The sequence below is a fragment of the Haliotis asinina genome, chromosome 2, assembly GCF_037392515.1.
Source record: "Haliotis asinina isolate JCU_RB_2024 chromosome 2, JCU_Hal_asi_v2, whole genome shotgun sequence".
In the NCBI taxonomy this organism is placed as follows: domain Eukaryota; kingdom Metazoa; phylum Mollusca; class Gastropoda; order Lepetellida; family Haliotidae; genus Haliotis; species Haliotis asinina.
Window position 1 is genome coordinate 21,016,083 of NC_090281.1, and position 23,954 is coordinate 21,040,036.

General features: G+C 41.5%; 1 protein-coding gene across 1 annotated transcript; it reads left to right on the forward strand.

The window, feature by feature from the left end:
- The first annotated feature begins 518 nt into the window (after nucleotides 1-518).
- On the forward strand, nucleotides 519-23,508 carry LOC137273383 (cholesterol 7-desaturase nvd-like). Its single transcript, XM_067806012.1, has 6 exons — nucleotides 519-1,468; nucleotides 12,154-12,342; nucleotides 12,816-12,994; nucleotides 15,192-15,437; nucleotides 17,546-17,722; nucleotides 20,065-23,508. Exons 1-6 carry the CDS (start codon nucleotides 1,012-1,014, stop codon nucleotides 20,230-20,232), a joined length of 1,416 nt encoding a protein of 471 aa, XP_067662113.1. The 5' UTR covers nucleotides 519-1,011; the 3' UTR covers nucleotides 20,233-23,508.
- The last annotated feature ends 446 nt before the right edge of the window (nucleotides 23,509-23,954 follow it).

Here is a 23,954-nt window from a genome sequence, read left to right on the forward strand (position 1 = left end):
CGGAAATGAATAGTAATTTTTATTTTAGTCTCTGATTGTCAATAAGAAATTAATTTATTGTTTTAAACAAATTCCACCTCAAATTTATCTGGGACCCGCGTCATTTCTTGACAAAAATTGTGTATGGATTTTATCCATGTACACAGCCGAAGTTGCTCAGAAAGAATTGTTTAAGGTAACAGTTAGTGAGCTAGCCATCGATGAATATCACGGCAGGGGAAACCAGAAATGGGATTCACACATTATATCCATGTTGTAAATGGAACCCGGGACTTCGGTGTGACGAGCAATCTCGAACGCTTAAACTACTACCTGATACACCCAAGTGCTAATAACAGTATGAATTAGGACCCGTGCCCTTGATAATGAATTCCTTCAAATATGATCTTCCACTGCTCGAATACTGGTCCGTATGTTACAGCGAATAGTGTGTCGTTATTGTAAAACACAGGCCACTAATTTAAACATAAAGAGCCTTACTCGAAGTTACTGGTTGAACGTTCAAATATATTAGTGAAATAAGTCATTCAAACGTTTATCCGTGTCGCTCAAATTGCATTTCCGTGTATCAATATTGTAGTATGTGCAACAAATGTTTGTGTACTCCATTGTGTCGGTTTCTAATATTTACATTGCCAACACAAGGCACAAGAGTATGGATCGTCATAACGTGTCCATAACGCACAGCGAGTACTAAAAGTTCGTCGATGTTGAGTGTCTGCTTTGTTGACGAAGCGAATCTTTCATTTTCACTGTAAGGAGAATACAGGTCACGCAACGCTTTCGCAATTCCGGCTCGTGGAGAGGGATTCACAACAGTATTATGCGAACATTGCACAACGTTCACCTCGTATCTCGACACAGGGGCCCAGATACCAGCCTGTAGCCTGAAGTTAAACGGGCCGATCGATCTGTGTGTGTGTGTCAAAGCGGCGGATGTGTGGTCGAGCACAGGGGAGGCCTGGCGTCCATGGGAACCCATCACAGGGCAGGTAACAGTGCACTAGTAGGATGGCGACTCGGTGTATATACTCCGCAGCAGTGTGTTTTCTATGTACATTGACAAACTTCGTATCAGGAAAGGAGACGGGGTTTCCCAAGTCCTTGACAGAGGCCAAGGCTCTGTGGATTGAGACCACTACTTCACTATTTCATGGAAACGGATTAGCTGTTGAACTATGTGCGTTTGTTGTAGAATGGCCTGTAATTACTGCAGTATGTGCTACTGCAATTGCCCTGCTACTATACTATGGCTATCAGCTATTTTTTATACCCCTCAATCGGGTACGTCGTCTGGAGGATGTCGGATACGCCCATGATCCCTCCATGGGGAAACGAGATATTGCCAACATGGTTCGGAGACGCCGGGCCGTGGGGAATATACCCCCTGTCTACCCAAACGGCTGGTTCGGCCTGATGGAATCGTTTGATCTTGCAAAGGGACAGGTGAAAGAGGTGAACGCTCTAGGTATGTAGATCTAATTAACCTTCGCTTATCAGCAACACATACATTTACCTGAGTCATGACAAGAGATAACGGTGTAGGATTGCGTGCAAAAATTCAGGTAATCAAACCAGTTACTGACGAGAGAGTTCAGATAGATCTGCGGGGATATTATCATGAATGAGAGTTATCCTTCTTAACCCGGACATACACGTGTTTGATGGGTCTTCCAGCTGACGTCGGGTAACAAGACTTTATTTATACGGGTGGACTTGGTCACAACATTTAGAGTGAAAAGGATGATCCTGTCATCCTAATCTACGACACCGATATTCGCAACGCGGGGTTGCCTCCAATGGGTTTGCCAGGATCCAGTGATCTAGGCATTCAAGTCCCTCATTCGTCCAGAGTATGTTTGTTGCTACCATGGTCATATCAGTTGACGTAACCTTAATGATACTTATCAGGATGAAGAATAATAATAGCAGCTGAGCTGGAGACTGGTGCTATCTATGTAGGTAGGTAGGTAGCTAGGTCGGTGTGTGTGCGTGCGCGCGCGCTTGTGTACGTCTGTGATGTGCAAAATTCCATACTACAAATTAATGGCCAGGCAGTATATGTACTAGGTGTGTGCTACATAATTTATTTTCTGCAAAGAGGATGTAGTCCACCCATGTGCGCTTGAAGATGAACAGTTAAGCTTCTGTATAGGGGTACCTTTGTATAGGGGTACCCATTCCTAAGAGGTACCCATTCACTACTTGGTGGGGCAATGGGTGGCCAGTTGGTTAAAGAGTTAGCGCGTCACGCTGAAGATCCGGGTTCGGTTCCCCACATGGGTACAATGTGTGAATCCCATTTCTGGTGTCCCCCGCCGTGATATTGCTGGAGTATTGCTGGAATATTGCTGGAATATTGCTACGTAAAGTTGACGTCATTCACTCACTGGTCAGTGACTTGGTTGGCATATATATGATTACATCCCATTTGCTTATAACGATGCGCATGGCGTCAATCACGGGAATGTCTGGTCCAGACAAGATTGGTTTACAGACCGCCGCCATATAGCTGGGAAATTGCTGAGTGCGGCGTTGGACAATAAACACAATATACACATAATAAGAGCGGCTTGCAAATGTAGGTTCCACTGATGCAACATAAATACTCAACAAATGGGCTGTTGACCGAACTCCGCACAGCGCAGTAACCTTTCTCGCAGTCCCTGGACTGCATTATTTTCCCAACAGTCTATCCCTTCTGCAATGCTAAAGCTGCAAATGAAGCAAGTCTAGCTTTCCACATGTCGCGAATTTCAATTCTGACTGGGGCTTCTTTTAAATTCAAATGGGTATATTTATAAATTTTGTATATTCAGAGACAAAGCGTCAGTCTAAGCAATATCTTTGGGAGTAACCGCAGTATAGTCTTGATATAGTTCAAAATGACGCTTTTACGACACGTTATACTGATAATGTCACGCTGACCGTCGTCATTCAGTCACTCGACTTTTTGAAGTAAGCATGTTTGTGATATATACCATGTGTGTTGATGTTACTTGTCAACTGTTCATCACACTGTAGTATCTAACACGCACAGGTGTGGAAGATGCATGGGCGAAATTATCCAAAGCTGTTATCAGAATGATATCGAACAAACACATAGACAGTCTGTGAGAATAGTGGTGGTGATGTGAATGAGTGAGAGATGCGAAGGAAGTGTGTGTGTGTGTGTGTGCGCGCGCGCGCGCGCGAGTGTGTGATGGCGGAGTGTGTGATGGCGGAGGTAGATGGGCAGAGAGGGGGGTGTTGGTTGGTGGTGGTCGGAGGAGGTCGATGTAGTTGGGTGTGTGATGGCGGAGATAGATGGTCAGAGAGAGGGTGTTGGTGGGTGGTGGTCGGAGGAGGTCGATGTAGTTGCATACATAGTACAGTTACTGTTGAATACAAAGTAATTTACATCTGTTACCTGGGTTGCAATTAGGACTACCTTGGGCAGTAATCGATGACGAATTACAAGAACTCAAGGGACGGTACAGCGTTAAACTGACAATAGCCGCCATGTTCATGTTCGTGTAATAGACATTTTTAACTGAAAGAGGAATTACTGCGTAAAACAATATTGTTATGTTATCCATAATCAACGCCCAGATAACAAATTATGATTTTTAACAATATCAGTTCTCATTTAATTATTGCCTTTTTGAAATACTTAGATTTGTTATGAGTTGTATACGGAAAACTATTTCATTATTGGTAGTTTAGATTGGTAACTGAGATTGCACGTAGATTGACGTAGCATCTACAGCCATGAGACGTAAGGAATAACAGACGTGTTATATTAGCAAGGCCCTGCATCCCCTGTAATACGGGGGTCAGTCTCACATTCTTGGACAACAATTGGTGCTCTTCGGCCTAGTCATTTCCACGACGCAAAACCCCAAAATGAAGAATGTCTAAATTCCCTGCTGGTTCTAAATTTACTATCTCGTTTGGGCTTATTTTTTTGCTAAAGAATCTATGTTTCCATCCAAATTACATTTTATAATCAGAGACAAGCTTTAGTTGAAATAGATCCCCTGCTGGCTGTGTTTTTCTTTAGAGGCAACCGAAGTCATAGGATGGTCAGACTCGCCAACTTTGTCGTCATCGTATCTCGTTTGCTTAGATCGATGCTTATGTTGTCGATCACTGGATTGTCAGGTCTGAACTCGATTATTTAAGGCTGCCGCACTAAAGTTGAGATGTTGCTTAGTGCGCCTTCAAGAACAAACAAACGTAACAAGCATAGTCAACACCTGAATGCCCATGGGTATTTTAATGCGTTATGTTTTCTTTCCCATTTAAGACCGGAGATCCAGCCTCACAAAAAATTCTCTTTTAGTGTGACTGAAAGATGCGATGCTAAATATAACCGTCCAGTCAATTTGCGCTCTTCAGGTGTAGCTGAAATAATGCTAAAGTCATCTCATTCAGTTAGTAACCGCCATGTATTGCAGAAAGGTATTTTATTAGCTACGCCACCCAGCTCGAAGTCCCGTATCCTAACACGTTCACACATACCTGAAGTACACTGGACGAGGCCTAATGGCGGTGGAAATATCTGTTCCGCGTATTAGTGTGTCCATCGATTTAGCCTAGATAGAAAATCCATTAACAAACGTGGCTGAAGTGAATATCAGATCAATAATGTAGACTGACACTTAGGCTTTAAAACTGTTACACTTGGAGAGAAACAAGCATCTATATTTAAACTGAAAAAGGAGCTCCAACGAGATTGGTGTTTTGTGTGAGTTTAGTTATACGCTTGAATTGGCATTATTTCAGCAACACAGAAACACCAGAAATAGCTCACACAGTGTACCCATGTGGGGAATCCAACGGGGGTCTTCTGCGTGACGAGCGGACGCTTGAACCACTAGGCTACCCTGTAAATATGCCGCAATCCGCAATATTCCAGTAATATGGCGGCCATCTGTAAATAATATGGTTTGGACCAGATCTGTCCAGTGATCAGCAGCATGAACATCGATCTATGCAATTGGGATACGATGACATGTCGGGTTAAAGCAATCTTGACCCAATTACGTCAAAACAACGGATGTTTTACGGTGGATGTTTGAGTGAATACTGTGACCGCAGTCGATAGTGCAGCAAGTATGTCACAGCGGTTTAAATAGCCACTCAGAGAGATGAGTCGAATCCCATCCTCGGTACAAGGTGATGGAGCTCAAACACTGCACGAACTGGCGTCATATCCCTCATTCACTCCCCGGCCAAGATAAACTTATCCCCTTAACCACCTAATCACTCACAAACCCCCTCACCCAAACTCTCTCACTCTCACGCATATTCAGTCATTCAAAAACTCCACTTTCTCTCATTCACAAATTCTGCCCGTGTTAAACGTGCGCACCACCCAACATAAATCTATATTACCGTAGGTAAGCTGATCTCATAGATAAGCCGAGGTCCTAAAATGGTCATTAGAATGGTATGTTCCGTAGATGTGCAGAACTATTCACGTTCGTTCATCGTTTCGTCGTGGTCGGTCATTGAAAACAGAGAATCAACAAATCCAAATTCAGTTAAGCAAATTAATCCTGTTCTTACACTATCTCGCAATAAACATGTCCTTTGCATATCTCGACTTATGTTTACAATCACGTTTATTGACTTTACTCGGAATGATTCAAGAATTTGGATATCATCTGCGGTGAAATCATGTGTCCCCCGGGTCCCAGTTTTATACCCTGGTAACCCGCCACCAGTTACCCTGCCCTATTCGGATACCCGCCATGTTAATCCATGACTTCAGATTTGTAAAAACAGACAATATATTCATCAGCTCAGAGGCTACAATTTCGAGTCTTTCAATACCTTAATCCTGTATTGTGTTCAAAACAGATGACCGTACAATTATGTCTTCAAAGACAATATACAACCTTTTAGTCATGAAATAATAGCACATTACAAAATTTAATCTATTACTCACATGGCCATAACGGGTCCGGGTACTGAGACTGGGACCTGGGTCCAATTCATTACCCACCCGTCCCGGGTGTCCGGGCTACCCGTCAATAATATTGAGGGTGGGGGTAATATTATTATTTTCGGAAGTCATACTGTTGTTTTATAACTATGCGACTGAAAACGTGCCAAGTTACGACGCAGCCAAGGCGTATTTAACTTCCTCGTCGCTCTTCACACCATCGAACATCAACAGTGCACGTGCATGTGGGTCCAGAGACTGGCATGCAGATCTATGGCGGCAGAGAATTTGGTAATGGTGGGACTTTAAACAAACGAAAACACACGGTTTGTAAGAAAATTGCTCCCCAAATGTCTCTCATGCCAGTCTGTAAATACTCTGACACTTCACCTTTTGACCTGACCTCCCAAACACAAATGAATAGCGAAGGAGAAAAATGTTGACAAACGCACTTGTTCCATTTGGAATGAACCCCAGAAGTCTAAATATCTGGGATGGCGGTTTGCTTTCAATTAAATGTTAAGCAACGAAACGAGGGCGGTGGAATCTTTCGGCAATACCATATTCTCCTGTCAAAAGAAACAAGTCTCTTAAATGATGACGCACCTTCTGGTGGATAAGTGTGCACATTTTAAAGCATTTATTGAATAAATTCTGAGGTATGTCGTGTAGAGAGGGATAAACTTTTCATATGTCTGAATGCCCGTGTCATCGCCTTGAAGTATGAAGACTGATTAAATATGCATAGCCTCTTTGCAAAATGCTGCATTACATACGCAAATAGTTTTCTCAGAATGAGCGTATGTTTCGACTCTGAAGTGAAGCAACATAAGATATTGTGTAGTGTGAGACACATATAGTACAGGGCGAGACACGTTAGGTGCAGTCTGAGATAATTATAGTGTAGTGTGAGACACATATAGTACAGGGCGAGACACGTTAGGTGCAGTCTGAGATAATTATAGTGTAGTGTGAGACACATATAGTACAGGGCGAGACACGTTAGGTGCAGTCTGAGATAATTATAGTGTAGTGTGAGACACATATAGTACAGGGCGAGACACGTTAGGTGCAGTCTGAGATAATTATAGTGTAGTGTGAGACACATATAGTACAGGGCGAGACACGTATTGTGCAGTCTGAGATAATTATAGTGTAGTGTGAGACACATATAGTACAGGGCGAGACACGTTAGGTGCAGTCAGGTACACGTATAATAGTGCAGTATTAGAGGCATATGGTGCAGTGACACGTATGGTGCAGTGGTAGATACATAGAGTACAGGGCGACACGTATAGTGCAGTCTGAGATACTTATAGTGCAGGGTGAGACACATATAGTGCAGTGTGAGGTACTTATAGTGCAATGTTAGATACAAATAGTGCAGTGTGAGACACATATTCGTAGTGCAGTATTAGAGATAGATACAGTGCAATGTGAGACACGTACAGTACAGGGCGAGACACGTACAGTGCAACGTGAGGCTACACTGCTCGTCTCATTTTCTCAATACGTGTCTATCAGTGCGCTATACGTGTCTATCTCTGCTTTGTAAGTGCCTCACACTTCGCTATGCGCACCTCAAGTGAGACACGTATAGTTCAGCGAGACACGTATAATACAATGAGCGACGCACATGTAGTGCTTTCTGAGACATGAACCCTTCATTGTGAGACACGTGAATTGCAATAGTGGACACGTACGATGCAAAACACGTACAGAGTTACGTGACACACCTACAAAGCAACGTGAGACACGCATGTCCTTCAAGCGTACCTGTAGGTATACATAGGATGCGGGTATGTCCCACAGTCAAACACACGTGACATGTATCAGCTGACGTGAGCTATGAGTATCAGTACAGGTATTGTTCTCATATAGGACGGCTTAGCTTTGCTTCAAAGCTGTACTCAATGCTGAGCCCTGGTCTGTCTCACACTTCTCCCTATTGCCCAGCCCTCTCTGCAGTGCTAAAGCCCAGAATGAAGCTAGTCTAGATTTTCACCGAATCTACCATCTCACTGGGACTCCTTTTCAGTTTAAATGCTTTAATTTGTTACTATGAAAATTAATTATATTCAGGATGTATAGAAATTCTATCCTTCGAAGAGGCAATTAATTCCAAGTAAGCAGACAGTACGGACCCCAGTGCGTATTTATTATTTTTTAAGACATTATCACTTAATTATTTTTTACGTCAGGGACTTGTGGAAGTTTAAGGATGGACACATTATTCTCGGACACATAAGCTGTGTCCCGTCCCGTCCTTGATTACGGAGTGGGTCTTTATTTGATTTTGAAAGGCGGAATTCAGGATTTGCCCACGACGCAACCCGATTGTGCGATCAGTCACGTCCACCCTGCAAACTGGGTCAACAACGGTAATATTTTCAAACTTGCGTCTGTTTACATTATACAAATTGCTTTAATACTCGTTCCATTTAAGTTCAAGCAAACGTATTTCAAAATTCATCTCGGCGGTCGCTATGCGCGAGGGGCGGAAGTAACGTTATGTAATCCTCATATAGAAACGGCGAGTAAGCTGGTAGTGTATCCGGCGTGAAATACCACACACGGTTAAAATACATGTACTCCTAACACTGCATGTATACCGACCTCTAAGTAGTTCAAGGGTCGTTGTACACCGACAGCGGGGCACGCCTCGGATCTGACAAACACGATGCCTGTCAAGCTGACTTTTCCAGCGGTGTCAAACAAGCCATGTGGCAGTTATCTTTCCTTGTTGGGAAAAAGAGGAAATAATTCAATACCAAAATAAAAAGAAGGAAGGACTTAAATCAATTTCCTTCACAAACAAGAATGAATTTGACTGGTCAAAATTCGGAAGAATAAATATTTAATACAGAGAGAGGGAGTGTTTGTGACTTATATGAAGAGACTCTATATAAAGAGAAGGCCGGTAAGAGAACTATACAGGAATTTCATGAAACTGGTTTTGCAAAGAGAGTGAATATAGAATTTTCTTTATTAGCGCCCCTTAATTAATTACTCTTTTTTTAAATAAAGCCTCATTTGATCCAACTACATAAGGTAAATATCATGCGGTTACTAGGAAGGACAACGGAAAACAAGTGTTTTTTTATGATGTCATTTTGTGCGATACCTACCCTGATCGCAACGTGACAGTTTCGTAAATTTGTTGATGCAATAACGTCATTCTGGTGAGTCGAACTTTCACTTACGTGTTGTCTTATTTGAAAAAGAGTAAACGTCTTTAGAGTGTTTAATGTTCACTTACATCCACCCGTGAAGTACCCGTTAGAACTGATCTTCAGTACCCCATGCATGTCGTAAGAGGCGGGTAGTCAGGCTCACTGACGTGGTTGACACACGTCATGTAATCGTATCCCATTAGCACAGATCGATGCTCATGCTGTCGATCACGTGATCGTCTGATATGGTGGAATATGTCAGCGAGCTTGACCATCCGATGATGTTGTCTAACCCGAAGTTTGACATCAGCCTCGAACACGCCCTCGAGTTAGGTATACGAGCCTTCACACATACACTCACGGCAAGTCCACAGTGGAAAGGTACACTCAACATACAGAAACACGCTGTATTCACTGTTTGTGGATGTGCATTGCTGTGGAGTGCTTGAAGAATGTCAACGAGAATGACTACCCGATTCCATTGGTCGCATCTTACGGCACGCACGGATTCCTGACTCGCATCTCCACTGGTGTTTGCAGACAGTAGATTCTACTTTACATTTGCTCGCTACTGTTTTAGCTTTGGAAAGACCACCAATGCATTACAGGGACATTTTATCCAAATAATAACAAGAAGAAGATACAGTCATCAATACCCCCGCATTACTTCCAATTTCAGTCTAAGTCACACTTGTTGCCATGGAAACGCGAAAAATACTAGTCTTTATTAAGAATACCCAAACTACCAAAAAGCACCAATACACCACCAGATCTATCTAACTGCCAAGTTTGGTGAAGAAATATTGAATGGTTTTAAAGTTCTGCTCCAGAAAAGATAAATGTGCACTTACGGACGTGGATAATTACCCATATGTTCTGGTAAATGTCTAGAGTGCATTTAAGTGGGGACTGTTTCCGCTTGCACATGTTGTTTCATACCTATCTGCAGCCACAAGAGACCACCTCCTGACAAGACATTGATGCGTGTTGAAGTGTCGTCCATAAGGGAACACATTTACCACTGGTTTGCATGATGCAGGGATGGCCTATTGTAACATTGGCTGTTAGTCCACTTACGAACAATCTTGTGGCGTACGAGGAAACACATGACCACATGTGAAGTAAAACGTCGTTCTAGGAGACTGAGGAACCCAGAACGACCTTGATCTTGATGAACTGGCAAGACGTCAGAACTCCAATGGGAACTGGAAGTTTCTCAGGCAATCCATCATTACCATCATCCCCCCCCCCCCCCCCCCTCTCTCTCTCTCTCTCTCCCTTCCTCACAGACAGGAACAGGCAGAATAGCCTGTCGTCGGGCAAACAGCAAGAACTGCAACTTGAAGAAATGGCGTTGGGTTGATTTGTCTCACGAACGACGCTTTCTTCTACCTGTTGTCCACTTTGCCAGTCGTTACATATTCATAGATGACAACACTAGGCCGTCTCGTGCCGCAATCGCCCTTGGTAGGGAGCAATTCCGTCGAAGCATTACCATGGCCCGCAAGGAGCCCCGATATAAACCCCATTGAATCTCTTACGGACTACGTTTGAGCTGGACAGTATCATGTTCAAAGTGAACGATTGAGGCATACAGTCAGTTTTCTCGGTAGGTTTTGTACGAGTGCGTGCAGAAAAAATTATAAATATGTTGTCCAAATATTTTGCGCTTGAATCATTTCAAATTTTATTGCTTTTGTACATGTTTCTGTTTTAAGGTACTGTTTAGCATTAAGTAGACCAGAGTGTATGCTTTCAAAATACACAAGGAAAATATTTTGTGCGTGTTTGAATTATTTTTTGCGCGAAAAACGCCGGTTTCTGCGTTAACGCTAACAATGGCATTGTATAGGGAATAGCAGCGAAATTATAAGTCCGAGGGATTGGTACACATAACACTGGTATAGCCACCTGTGGTGGTTCATACAATCGGGACCCGTGAAGGTCCCGGGGTAGATTAAGCCTGCAGCAACCCATGCTTGCCATAAAAGGCGACTATGCTTGTCGTAAGAGGTGACTAACGGGATCGGGTGGTCAGGCTCGCTGATTTGGTTGACACGTCATCGGTTCTCATTCGCGCAGATCGATGCTGATGTTGTTGGTCACTGGATTGTCTGGTTCAGACTCCATTAATGGCAGACCGCCGCCATGGAATATTGCTGAGTGCGGCGTAAAACTAAACTCACTCACTCACTCATACAGTCGGAACAATCATTGTCTAAAAGCTGCGATTTCTGGGTTAGTCATGGTGACCAAACTCTGCAGCATCGTTGATGCAGTAATGTGTGTCTATGATTCAATTTCAGTTTTGTTCTTGTTGAACTCATAGTAAAATGTGTTACAATTACCATTTTAATCCCTGTATTCTTCGTACTCATTTTTATAGTGGGCTATTGTACGATTAATGCTCGTGGATACATTTCATATTGGCCTTGAGCATCAAGTCCAAATTCAATATCGTAACTCATCATTTGTCGTGTAACTGTCAAGGGATTGTAAGGGAAGACGATGAATGTATCATCATGAGTTCTCAGTTTCTAATAAATTATTTATCAACATAAACTTAGTGCATTATCACCAACCTTGATGAAAAACAAAACCTCACAACTATATTCATGATAATTTGTAAAGGAAACGTTAAGGTTATGTATTTTCTGACATTTTTAAAATGGGACTTGGTAAAATTGACACTGATATACAATAATTAAATTGTTTTTTAAGAAACGTTTAACGTTAAAAGTGAGTGATATTTGCAAGAATAAAATATTTATAAAATAATAACTGCTCCCTTGCGAAAGATGTAGATTTAGATTATCTGCCACACTTGCCCTTGAGTCTAATAGCTTAAAGATGTCATTGTTAAAAATATCCAAAACTTTAAATTCTGAATTATCGTCCTGGAGTTGTTTTGCTAAACTGCACGTGCATGTAAATTATTACTTCACACATTGAGCAGATCGTGTAAATTTTGAGTTAACAAAAGGAATAAGGATAATTTGGACCCGATATGAGTAACGCCTCCTGGCTGACTTGCCGTTTGTGTTTTAGGTGTACACCTGGCCGTGTTCAGGGACGAGGAGGGCAAGGCTCACGTTGTCAACGCCTACTGCCCTCACCTCGGCGCCAACTTGGCCGTAGGGGGCAAGGTGGTGGGCAACTGTATCGAGTGCCCTTTCCACGCCTGGAGGTTCAGAGGAGAGGATGGCAAGTGTACCAACATCCCTGCCGCAGAGAAAGGTGAGGCTGATGTGTCTGGCTTCCCTCGCACCAATGCCCTAATCAGTGTTATATTAAAGCATTATATGTGGTCTTTTTCCTTCGCTCCACTGTCAGTAATGCAAGTCCAGATTTTCATCATATTCTGAATCTCCCAGGGCGGAGTGGTCAAAGCGTTCGTTCGTCACGCTGAAGATTCTGTTCGATTCCCCAGGTGTGTATAATGTGTCAGATTCACTTCTGGTGTTCTCCGCCGTGATATTGCTGGAATATTCTTAAATGCTGCGCATTCGCTTGCTTACTCACTCATTCACTCACTCACCCTACGAGATAACTATATATCTGGACTAAACGTAAACTTAACTATTTCCCTCAGTTGTTTTCTGAGAATATCACACTCTATAATTTCAGGGTATCCAAACTTTTTATAATTGTAAAAGGATGTCATCTTTGCCTCTTCTTTGATATTGAGTCAGCTGTATGTGTATCCGCAGTTCCAGACATAGCGAGGGTAAAGTCGTGGAAGGTGAGGGAGCTGAATGGCTGGGTGTATGTTTGGTACCACGCCGAGGGGGATGAACCCTACTGGTTTCCCCCTGAAATAGAGGAGATCACCAAGGGGGAATGGACGTATCGGGGTCGGACGGAGCACATAGTCAACGCCCAGATACAGGTAAACTTGGGAACGACATACCGACGTACCCTTTCTTCTTAATCACATGTGGTATATGTTTTTTTTAATACTAGCCCCCATTACCACAATGCCATGACTAGTATGTCACATTATTTCACCAATGCCTAGCCATCCCTTCAATGCTAAAGCTAGATTAACAGCTTAACAGCTAGTCTCACAAATGAACATATTTTATAGAAAATGAAAGTTTTGAAATTAAAATACAATACAGGAGACTTAGGAAATCTATACTTGCCACGTTTTTTCAGACTTTCGTGGGTTTTCTTGGGCGTACTTGCTTCAGGGGCTGTATGGCAGACCAGCTCACTTTGGCTCCTTTACAGTTTAAATGTCTTTATTCGTTACCATCAAACTTATATGTATTGAGAGACTAAGCGTTAGTCTGTATTGTCATTGACATCGGGATGAACCTACTTACACTAATCAACACTATGAGCTAGACCTAGCCACTCTGATCATTACTAAACGTATCGTGACCTTCACAGTTAAACTTTGTACTGGAGCTAGCCATAGTGTTTTGCTCTAACTACCACTTTACTGTGAGCATTTTGACGTCATCGCGAAAGCCATTTGTCTTGACTGAAAATAGAACACCAGAGGCACGAAACCCGTCCATTATACGAGAAAAGAGTATTACTTCCAGAGCCGCGACTTACTTATCTGGATTAGGACTGCCAATGTCGTGAGTCCAGGAAATATCCCTAACACATTTATGATACTAATAGTCCGCGTATATGGCGTTCATATCCACGCACATTGCCCTCTTAGGCGCTACATACATTACTATCTCCGGTCATAGGACATTATCGTACTTTGCGATACTTTTTCAACTCTTTGGGAACCATACAACCATGCTGCCTGTTAAGACCAAAGATTGACATTGAAAGCACATCCTTACGGGTACCCATTTTACAGCTGGGTGAACTGATACATTGAAAGCACATCCTTACGGGTACCCATTTTACAGCTGGGTGAACTGATGCAGGGTTTTTCGTACGTCATGAGACCTCTGGTCTGTCACTTACTTATGCACGTAATTGGAGATCTGAAGTATCATCCCACGACCAAGTGGGGCAACCTCCGTATATTTTCAACGATATCCATTATCCCTCTTAGTGTACCCAGCCGTAGGGCTGCGCAATATAAAAAAAAAACACACTGAAAAAACGATACGAACTGATATATGCTGATCGAAATGTTGACATGCATTCGGAAAACCTCGTAACAGGGAAATCCTCATTCGTCACCACTCAGCCCTTTCCGTAACGCCCTCGCTATTCCGCTTGCACCGGAATAACAAGAGATGGTCACGAATGAGAAAACCTCGGATGTATCACCGGAAGTCAACTTGAGTTCGGATTGAAGTTACGTTCTTAATTTTTGTTCAATTATTTCGCAGAGTTCGTGATCTGAAAGTTTCAAATATTAATGACCAGGTGATAAGTGATCGCTGATATATCCTGAGCAGGTCAAGTTGCTGTCTAAAAATTAGTAAAATCCTACCTAGTTCTCTCTAGTAACCATTGTCAAATATTATTTACATTTGTATTTTGTCATGATGCACCCCTGCTATGTCCTAAGTTCGTACATCTTGGTTCAGAGATAGATCAGAGATCTTGACTATGACCACAAATTTCGAAACTCCCTAACGTTGTATTATCATAGATCATTACTATCAACAGATGGTTATTCTCGAAACGTTCGTAGCCCTACGCCTTTATACGCCCATTCATATCACATTGGCTTCGATCAAAGTTAAGAATTTTTGGGCTCTTAACGTTTCGAGACTAAGGGCCCAGTATCGTGAATGTGTCATGATTGGTTGGTTTGTTTATGGCGGCGGTCTGTAAATAATCGAGTCCGGACCAAACAATCAAGTGATCATCAGCAATAGACCGACCTACACATTTGTGATACGATGACGTGTGAACCAGGTCCACCCGATTCTGTTAGTCACCTTTTACTACAAACATGGGTTACTGAAATCAATTTCTAAACCGGGATGTTCACTGGTCTGTCACGAGAGATCCGGACTGACGCTACCAGAACTGCACATGGTTCCCTTGTTCAAGAATGCACAGCCATCTGCAGGTACCATTTAATGTTCCTGATTTCGCTGACGTACATCTTTGATTTTACCAGAATCAGTCGGAATAACCTCTGTTGTCGTTTTCAGGAGATCCCTGAGAACGGAGCTGACGTAGCCCACTTGCCGCAAGTGCACGGGCCCTTCATGGGAGCTGGGACGGACCTCCGGTACATGTGGGCTAAGATGTGGACATTCGTGGAGCATCGGTGGAACGCCAGCTGGGAGGCGTTTCAGCCGCCTGAGGGGCACATAGCCCAAATGTCCGTGGGGCACAAGCTGTGGCTGTGTGGCATGCATATGTCCATGCTGGACATGGACGTCAAGGCCAAACAGGTAAGTGACTACTCAGGTGGAGACTAGTGTGACGATTCATCGATACGCATCGATACGCATCGATACAAATCAACCGATGCCGTGAATCGATGCACCGTTTTGTGCACTGTGAAACGTTTTGCATTGCTGTATATCCAGATACGATACTTCAAATGAGACACGATACATCGAGGTTTAACTTTGAGTATTACTGAATCGTGATGTCTCTCCGGAAAATAGACTTACGTTTTTTTAAGGTTAAAAATATATGCTGACTTATTTTCCCTTCATATGTAACGTTTTCTCGTCAAGAACTGTGTCAGACGTGGCGCAAGCATAGTATCACCATTTGCAAGGTCAATGTATAAAGTCTATAAAAGTATGTCGAATGAACTTTGAACAACGCTGACAGAGTTTACCGTGCCTCTTGACAGGATAGAATAATTATGCATTCATAGGCTCTACATTCAGTACAGCCTTAGATTGCCCTGCATGAATCTTGACTGAGATCTGCAGGTTGTAAACAGTTCATGATCCGGTTACACTTCCGCTAATTTGAAGGAAATAACGTAATTATTTCATCGCGTTCCTCGTTAATCTTGTCTTGTTAAACAATTAGCAGACTAGCCAGTGCTCAGTGTTATGGTAAACTCGATCCGGTGAATTGCGCAATGTTGTAGTATCAGATATACTGCATGAGGAGTTTTGTTCTGTCAGTAATGCTTAAAATCCCAGTGTGCGGCATGTTGTATGCTTGCGGTGTCGGCACTTACCACTTTCACGGCGTTGATAAGGATCATAGTTCCACTTTCACCCGTGTAAAATCTTCTAGTCATATTCTGGCTTTTGTCAATCTGGCCCAGTCCAGTTAGGACATTGTTGCTCATCCTTCGGTATGTTTATCAGAAATAGTGCTACTCTAGGGTAGCTTATGGACACACGTATGATGTGTTTATCAGAAATAGGGTATCTTACGATCACATGCGCGGTATGTTAATAAAAAATATGGTATCTATGATGTCACATATACGGTATGTTTATCAGAAATAAGGTATCTCGTGATCACGTGTATGGAATGTTTATCAGAAATATCAGAAATCTCATGATCATATGTATGATATGTTTATCGGGAATAGTGTATCTCACGATCACATGTATGGTATGTTTATCAGAAATAGGGTATGTTATGATCACATGTATGGTATGTTTATCAGAAATAAGGTATCTTATAATCCCATGTATGATGTGTGTATCAGAAATAGGCTATCTTAGGATCTCACATATATGGTATGTTTATCAGAAATAGGGTAACTTACGATCTTACATATATGGTATGTTTATCAGAAATAAGGCATCTCATGATCACATGTATGGTATGTTTATCAGAAATAGGGTATCTTATAATCCCATGTATGATGTGTGTATCAGAAATAGGCTATCTTAGGATCTCACATATATGGTATGTTTATCAGAAATAGGGTAACTTACGATCTTACATATATGGTATGTTTATCAGAAATAAGGCATCTCATGATCACATGTATGGTATGTTTATCAGAAATAGGGTATCTCATAATCACGTGAATGGTATATCACTGCTCTGTCTGTTGTTCCACTAGAAGCTACAGCACAGCGATAGACGAACGCCTAGTCTCTGAATATGTATAATTTTGATGTTAAAACAAATAAACCCATATAAACTGAAGAGGTGCCCCAGTGATTTTGGAGGTTCAGGACCTGGGGAAATCTACACTTGCTACATTTAGGGCTTTAGCATTGAGGGCAAGGCAGTGGGGAAAATAATGTGTTTCAGGGTCTATGAAACAGACCAGGCAATAAATAGATACTCGTATACCAGGAGAAATCAAACGCGTTTGCATGGTAAGGCAGATTCTCAGTTTTGTTTGTCACACGGACCCAGAAACAAACATATCATGAAAACCCTTGTAAGTCTTGAATATGTGGCAATTCTAGATTTCCAGAGTTTCAGCCTGAAAATGAAAACTGTCTCAGGGCTCCACTTTATCATATATTTTTGTAAGTTTTTGTCTGTAAAATATGTTCATTTGCGGAGTCTAATAGTAGAGATCTCTATATAACCATACACACCTCACTGCCTCATGTTTCAGATAGGTCCAGCATTTGTCTATCTGAGTATGGACTGTGGGATATTCGGCAAGGGCGTCATCATACATAACCTGCTCCCAGTAGGACCCATAACACAGAAGCTGATACACAATATCTACGTGCAGAGTCGCATGCCAACATTCGCGGCCAAGTTCTACATGATGGCTGAAGCAATTCAGGTAGAGTTTTGAGTATTATTGCAATAAGTTGTGTTAACATTATCTCCATATTTTAATGAGTTAGAGCACTCCCTTAAATTATTTCATTGCTTTTTATACAGTGAAAGATTTGGGATCCATACCATGTCAGTATCTTTTGAAATTATTCAGTGTTTGTTTACATTCTAGCATCAACGTGCTACAATAATTGTTGAATTTTTATTCTGTTCCTATTTCGTTGTTTCATTGTTGTTTCATTTTGCTCTATCGTGTGTGGGGGTTTTATTCTCTTTCATTTCCCAATACATTTTGTGTCAGTACTTGTTTCATCCTGTTTCAGTTCCTAGTACACTGTGTGTCATTACGCGTTTTATTCTGTTTCAGTTCATAATGCACCGTGTGTTTCATTCCGTTGCAGTCCCCAAATACAGTACATGTTTTATTCTGTTGCAGTCCCCAATACATCAATACAGTACATGTTTTATTCTATTTCAGTTCCCGATACGTCGTGTGTCAGTATTGCTTTCAGTTCAGAATACGTTGTGTGTCAGAACTTGTTTACTTCTGTTTCAGCTCCCAATACATTGTGTGTCATTTCTTGTTTCATCCAGTTTCAGTTCCCAGTATATCGTGAGTCATTATGCGTTTTATTCTGGTCCAGCTCCCAATGCATCGTGTTACAGTAGCGTTTCATTCTGATTTCGTACGTATTTCATAGCCTTTCAGTACTTCATCCTGTATCTGCTCTTAGTTCATCTTGGTACAATACTGTTTTTACGTACATTGCACTTGTCGCCGTGAGGTACACTTGTTTTATTGTCCTTCCAGTCTTGTTTCGTCGTAGGGACGGTGGAGTCCCCAAGTAGTTAAAGTGTTTGTTAATCACGCCGGAGACCTGGGTTCGATTCTGAAAACGACGTAAACACTACTCACTTACTCACGCACTCCTATTTGATCGTGTTGCAGGGCTTGTTGCGCTCTGTTTCTGTTTCTTTTTCATCGAGTTGCAACGCTTCACTAAACTTTGCACACTTGCTTCGTTGTTTTCGTATCGGTTATGTTTCAGAATGAATTTCTCTGTGTTTCATATATCGAGTTTCATGACGTTTCATTATTTCAGTTTGTACACGTGTATGCTTCGTTATGTGTCAGTTTGTGCTTTCAGTCCTTCTGTAGATGGGAGTAAGTCTTGTTCTATAGTTAGGTCAGTTAGTTTCTTTGCGTTTAAGAATTCAACGGCGTCTGTATACGTACATACGTTGGTACCTACGTCCCGTTTCGTGTTAACGCGATACCTTATGAACTGTTGTATCCAAAGTCTTCAAATTAAATGACAGCCTAAATTTACGCAGACACCAGTCGATTTGGGTGATCTTGACCGTATTTTCAAGGTACCCACGACTCTTGTTAAAGCGATATCTGATGGTCTGTGGAACCAAATATCTTCAAATTTGGTGACAGCCTACATTGGGAAATTACGCTGACACCCCTTTATTCTGTGGACCTTGACTTTATTTTCAAGGTCACCCCGACTCTTTGACCATTTTTCATCATTTTTAACCCGATATCTGATGAACCATTGTATCCAGTGTCTTCAAATTCGGTGACAGCCTACATTAGGGGATTTACGCAAACACCAGTTGATTCTGGTGACCTTGAACTTATTTTCAAGGTCACCACGACTCTTGTTAACGCGATATCTGACAAACAAACACATGTTTTGTGATGTGCGAGTCTTTGTTGGTTTTTTGTTTGTTTGTTTAGTCTTTCTTTCAGTCTTTCAGTCTTGTACTTGTTCCCTTCTGAGTACACGTGTCAATGTACGTACATAGTAAATCTGTCTCACTTCATATTTCTTTGTTTCATTCATGTTTTACAACTTTTAGTGTTTTCTGGTGTTTCAGTATGTCTTCTGTTGTGTTTCAGTACGTATTCCATTGTGTATCAGTGAGCATTCCATTGTGTTTCAATTCGTCTTCTATTGTGTTTCAGTACGTATTCCATTGTGTATCAGTGAGCATTCCATTGTGTTTCTGTACGTCTTCTATTGTGATTCAGTACGTATTCCATTGTGTATCAGTGAGCATTCCATTGTGTTTCTGTACGTCTTCTATTGTGTTTCAGTACGTATTCCATTGTGTATCAGTGAGCATTCCAGTGTGTTTCAGTACGTCTTCTATTGTGTTTCAGCACGTGTTAGATTGTGTATCAGTGATCATTCCATTGTGTTTCAGTTTGTCTTCCATTGTGTTTCAGTGCGTCTTCCGTTGTATTTCCGTACGTCTTCCGTTGTTTAAGTACTGTTTTCTTGTGTTTCAGTGCGCATTCCATTGTGTTTCAGTGCGCATTCCATTGTGTTTCAGGTTGAAAGGGACATCATGATATGGAATAATAAAAGGTACGAGAATAAACCAATATTTGCTCGATCTAAAGAAGACAGCACCATAGCTAAACACAGACGATGGTACTCACAGTTCTACTCCGAACACAGCCCGAGACTCTCCTTTCAGGAAGACAGCCTGTCTTGGTAGCCACCGAGGGATCTTTATAGGTTCACGGCCACAAGATTCACAAGATTTACCGCCATTTTATCAGAGTTCACAGTTAGGATGTCATATTTTTGGAGAAAGTATAAATTTGACTTTTATATGATTGTTTTATGGTAATGTGCCACTGCTGCTGATTGCTGTGTGTGTGTGTGTGTGTGTGTGTGTGTGTGTGTGTGTGTGTGTGTGTGTGTGTGTGTGTGTGTGTTCGTGTGGTTGGTTGTCTGTGTGTACGTGTGTAAATATTGATTTAGTGGTCAGTATTGTTTCACGCCACTTACAGCAATATCCCAGCAGTATCACAGAGAAGTAAATGAGAAATCGGACCACATACATTGCACCCGCGTGGTTATTTGAACCCGGTGTGTGATTGTGAGTGCCTGTCTGAATTATAAAGTGATTTCACTCGGTACTGAAAAGTCAGGTACAGTGTCATTTCCAATTAATTCCAGCCACTACATGACTTGTAGTTCTGTTCTGATGAATATAGGCCCATGCATCGAAGTGTGATTTTTCTATTACTTTTCTGTAATATGATAATATTTTAATTTCAAGTGAACATGTGTGCTTTGTCTTCCGCTTTCTAGTGAAATTGAATACCTTTTTTCATTTTTCATTTTCAAATTTCTAAGTGATGCCTTGCCACCAAATATGGATAATATATGACACACACACACACAAGACATTCAATAGCAACCAATGTTTATTTACGATCATTACACGACAAAGAAAATAGATAACAAATTCACAACGCCGATATATTTAACTTATTTTCTGTCGTTGACAAAATGATGACCGTCACCAGGTTGTAATGAATGCACATAGCAGTGAGTAAATCGTATTACTAGTACACGTACTTCTGTGGGTGTCACTAATCATGCTGACCCAGCTGTCTCGCTATTCCATGCATCTCTTATGTGACAACTCATGTAGACATCAGCTGTCTCGCTATTCCAGGCATCTCTTATGTGACAACTCGTAGACGTCAGCTGTTTACAACAGGACACCTTGTAAGGCATTTACATGTAACTTGCCTACCTCGTAACCGCAACTCTGTTTTCTATTGACAACTGAGCAATACACCTTACTTCAGCATTGTCTTATCTTACTCCGGTTGTCCCGAAGGTCGGATAATTCGACACATAAGTGGCTTTTTCAAAGGGGACGTGTGTACGCTTTACCATCACCTTTAAAGAGTCAGCTAGTCGTAATTTCTTTAGTTCATGTAGCTATTGTCAATTGTTGTTTACACATACGCACGCACACACACACATACACACATATACACACATTCACCCCCTTCCCTCTGCAGGACTTAATATTGATTCGATGTATAATCCCAGTAATAAAGTATCTTTTTAGACGGCTACAACATAAAAGAGGCCCGAGGAACAGTCGAAGGCGGAACAAATCGTGTCTATTTCAAGTCCTTCCACATTTAAGTTGGACTCTTTTTCAAGTTTATTCCCGAAGATATGGAGACACATCAGATGTTAACGTTTTGTGATCAAACTTCCTAATTGAACGACGGCAGTTAATCCCCAAAACACCAGACCATTTTCGTTGCGTAAATTAACTCAGACAAGGCTGTTCTGCATATTATTTATACTCGTATGAAATATATCAAACATTTTGTACGGGAAACGTTTGAACTTAATTCAATGAAAAGAAAAGAAAAACATTGCTACTTTACATGGCCTACATAAGCTATTACGGGTTGCATAGACAGTCACGCCATTGAAAATCCCCCCGACTTCACACTGATTGGCCGGGAGCCTGTAACTTTGACCTGTGATTACATCTGTGTCACGGGTGTTACGCTGGTATGTGTTATCAATGGAGGTAGTACAAAGACGGACCGTGGTGAGTCACATTGCCCGCTATTCTGGACTTGTATGCCGTATGCCTGTGCTTCATTTGTTGGTAGAAAGAGCATTGATCGATAGTATAATATAACTATATTTTTGTCCTGGTACATATAGCGAACCCTTTTGTTTCATCCCGACCACTATATATATGTTAGGCAAGGTGAATATATTGTTATAGCCGTTGCGCCGGTTATTGACACAGATAATCGTGTTTATTCTGAAGACCGCGGCAGTAAACGGGAATACCGCCAAGGCAAACAGCAAACAAAACCTTAAACATTTCAATATCTGACAATATCTGTTTTAATTTACAGTAAACTTTCCACTGTGTCAAAATGGTTCCACATGTAGATAAACACCGATGTGTCGAACGCTTCGTCTCGAAGTAAAGGTATTATCCCTTCGTGTTCAACATTTAGAAATCTTGCGCATGTGTCGAACCATTTACGCAGCGCCTTCCATCTGCTACACAACGGGAAACTTTTTGGTCGTATATATGTAGATGGTTATGTTGCTTACGGTCAAAATAGATAAGTTTTATGGATATTTTCCCCGTGTAGTAAAGGTACCCGTATTTTGCTATCGAGTGACTGAGTTTAGTTTCACGCCGCTTCACACGGCGGGGACACCCAATATTGGCTTCACACATTATGTCCATGTGGGGAATCGAACCGGGGTCTTCAGCGTGACGAGCAAACACCTTAACCACTAGCCATAACTGAGAGTGTTTTCTTGTCAGTGTGGCATGTCGCCATCGCGTCGAAATAATAGAACATATTACAAAGAATTGTTTTGATTGGTTGATTTGTTATTGTTAAGCTAATTATGTTTTCATTTTGGACGCTATTGTTGAATGTTTACCAGATATTCATGGGTTTGTCCGGAAACCTAACAAATCTGTGATATTGTAATTCAGACATTGTAGGAAGAACAGTAGCATAGCATGAACGTAGCGCGCAGTGTCTCCCGCCACATTCTGGATAATTGGTTTGGCTACCAAAAAAGAATTTCATGATTTTCGCATGAAAAGAATCACCGTCGAATAGCCATTTGTTGCCGTTTCGTGTTTTCTCACCATTAAGTCTTTTAGCATACTTTGTGATTCCCTGCACTGCAGACCAATACAATTAATTATACTAATACAGTTTGAAGAATAGGCGGTGCATTGCACATTGCTTGTGTACATACAAGTGCATATTAATTATGTATTATAAAAATCGTATATGTGAATTCTGACGATACTGTTTTTCTGTATAAAAACGTTAAATAACCCCGAACGAACAAAATCAATGCAATGTTGTTATTCTGTGATTTAAGATCATCTAGACTTGTGTATGTTTGTTGTTTCATAGTCACTGATGTGTGCTGTTGAAATAAACTTTATTCTTATTAATTTATTTGTCATTGTCGCTAACACCTCGTGACAACTGATTTTCAATAACCAATACATACAAATGTTACCAGTGTTTTACTTTCCACTATCAGTGATATCAGTGATATTTGTAACGGTGGAAAAAAATCAAGGCTGGTTAATCTCTGGCCTTGATCTTTAACATGTACTTAATCATGATGAAATGATGATACTCATACACGAATGAGCATGCTCCAACGAATGTAATAATGTTGGTATACCACCATACCGTTATTGGTTTCCACCAGTGTCGTTAGAATTGGTCTTCAGCAACCCATGCTTGACGGAAGAGGTGAGTATAACGGGATCGGGTGGTCAGGCTCGCTGACGTGGGTGACACATGTCTTCTTATTGCGTAGATCGATGCTCGTGATGTTGAAACACTGTATTGTCTGGTCCAGACTCGATTATTTACAGACTGCCGTCAT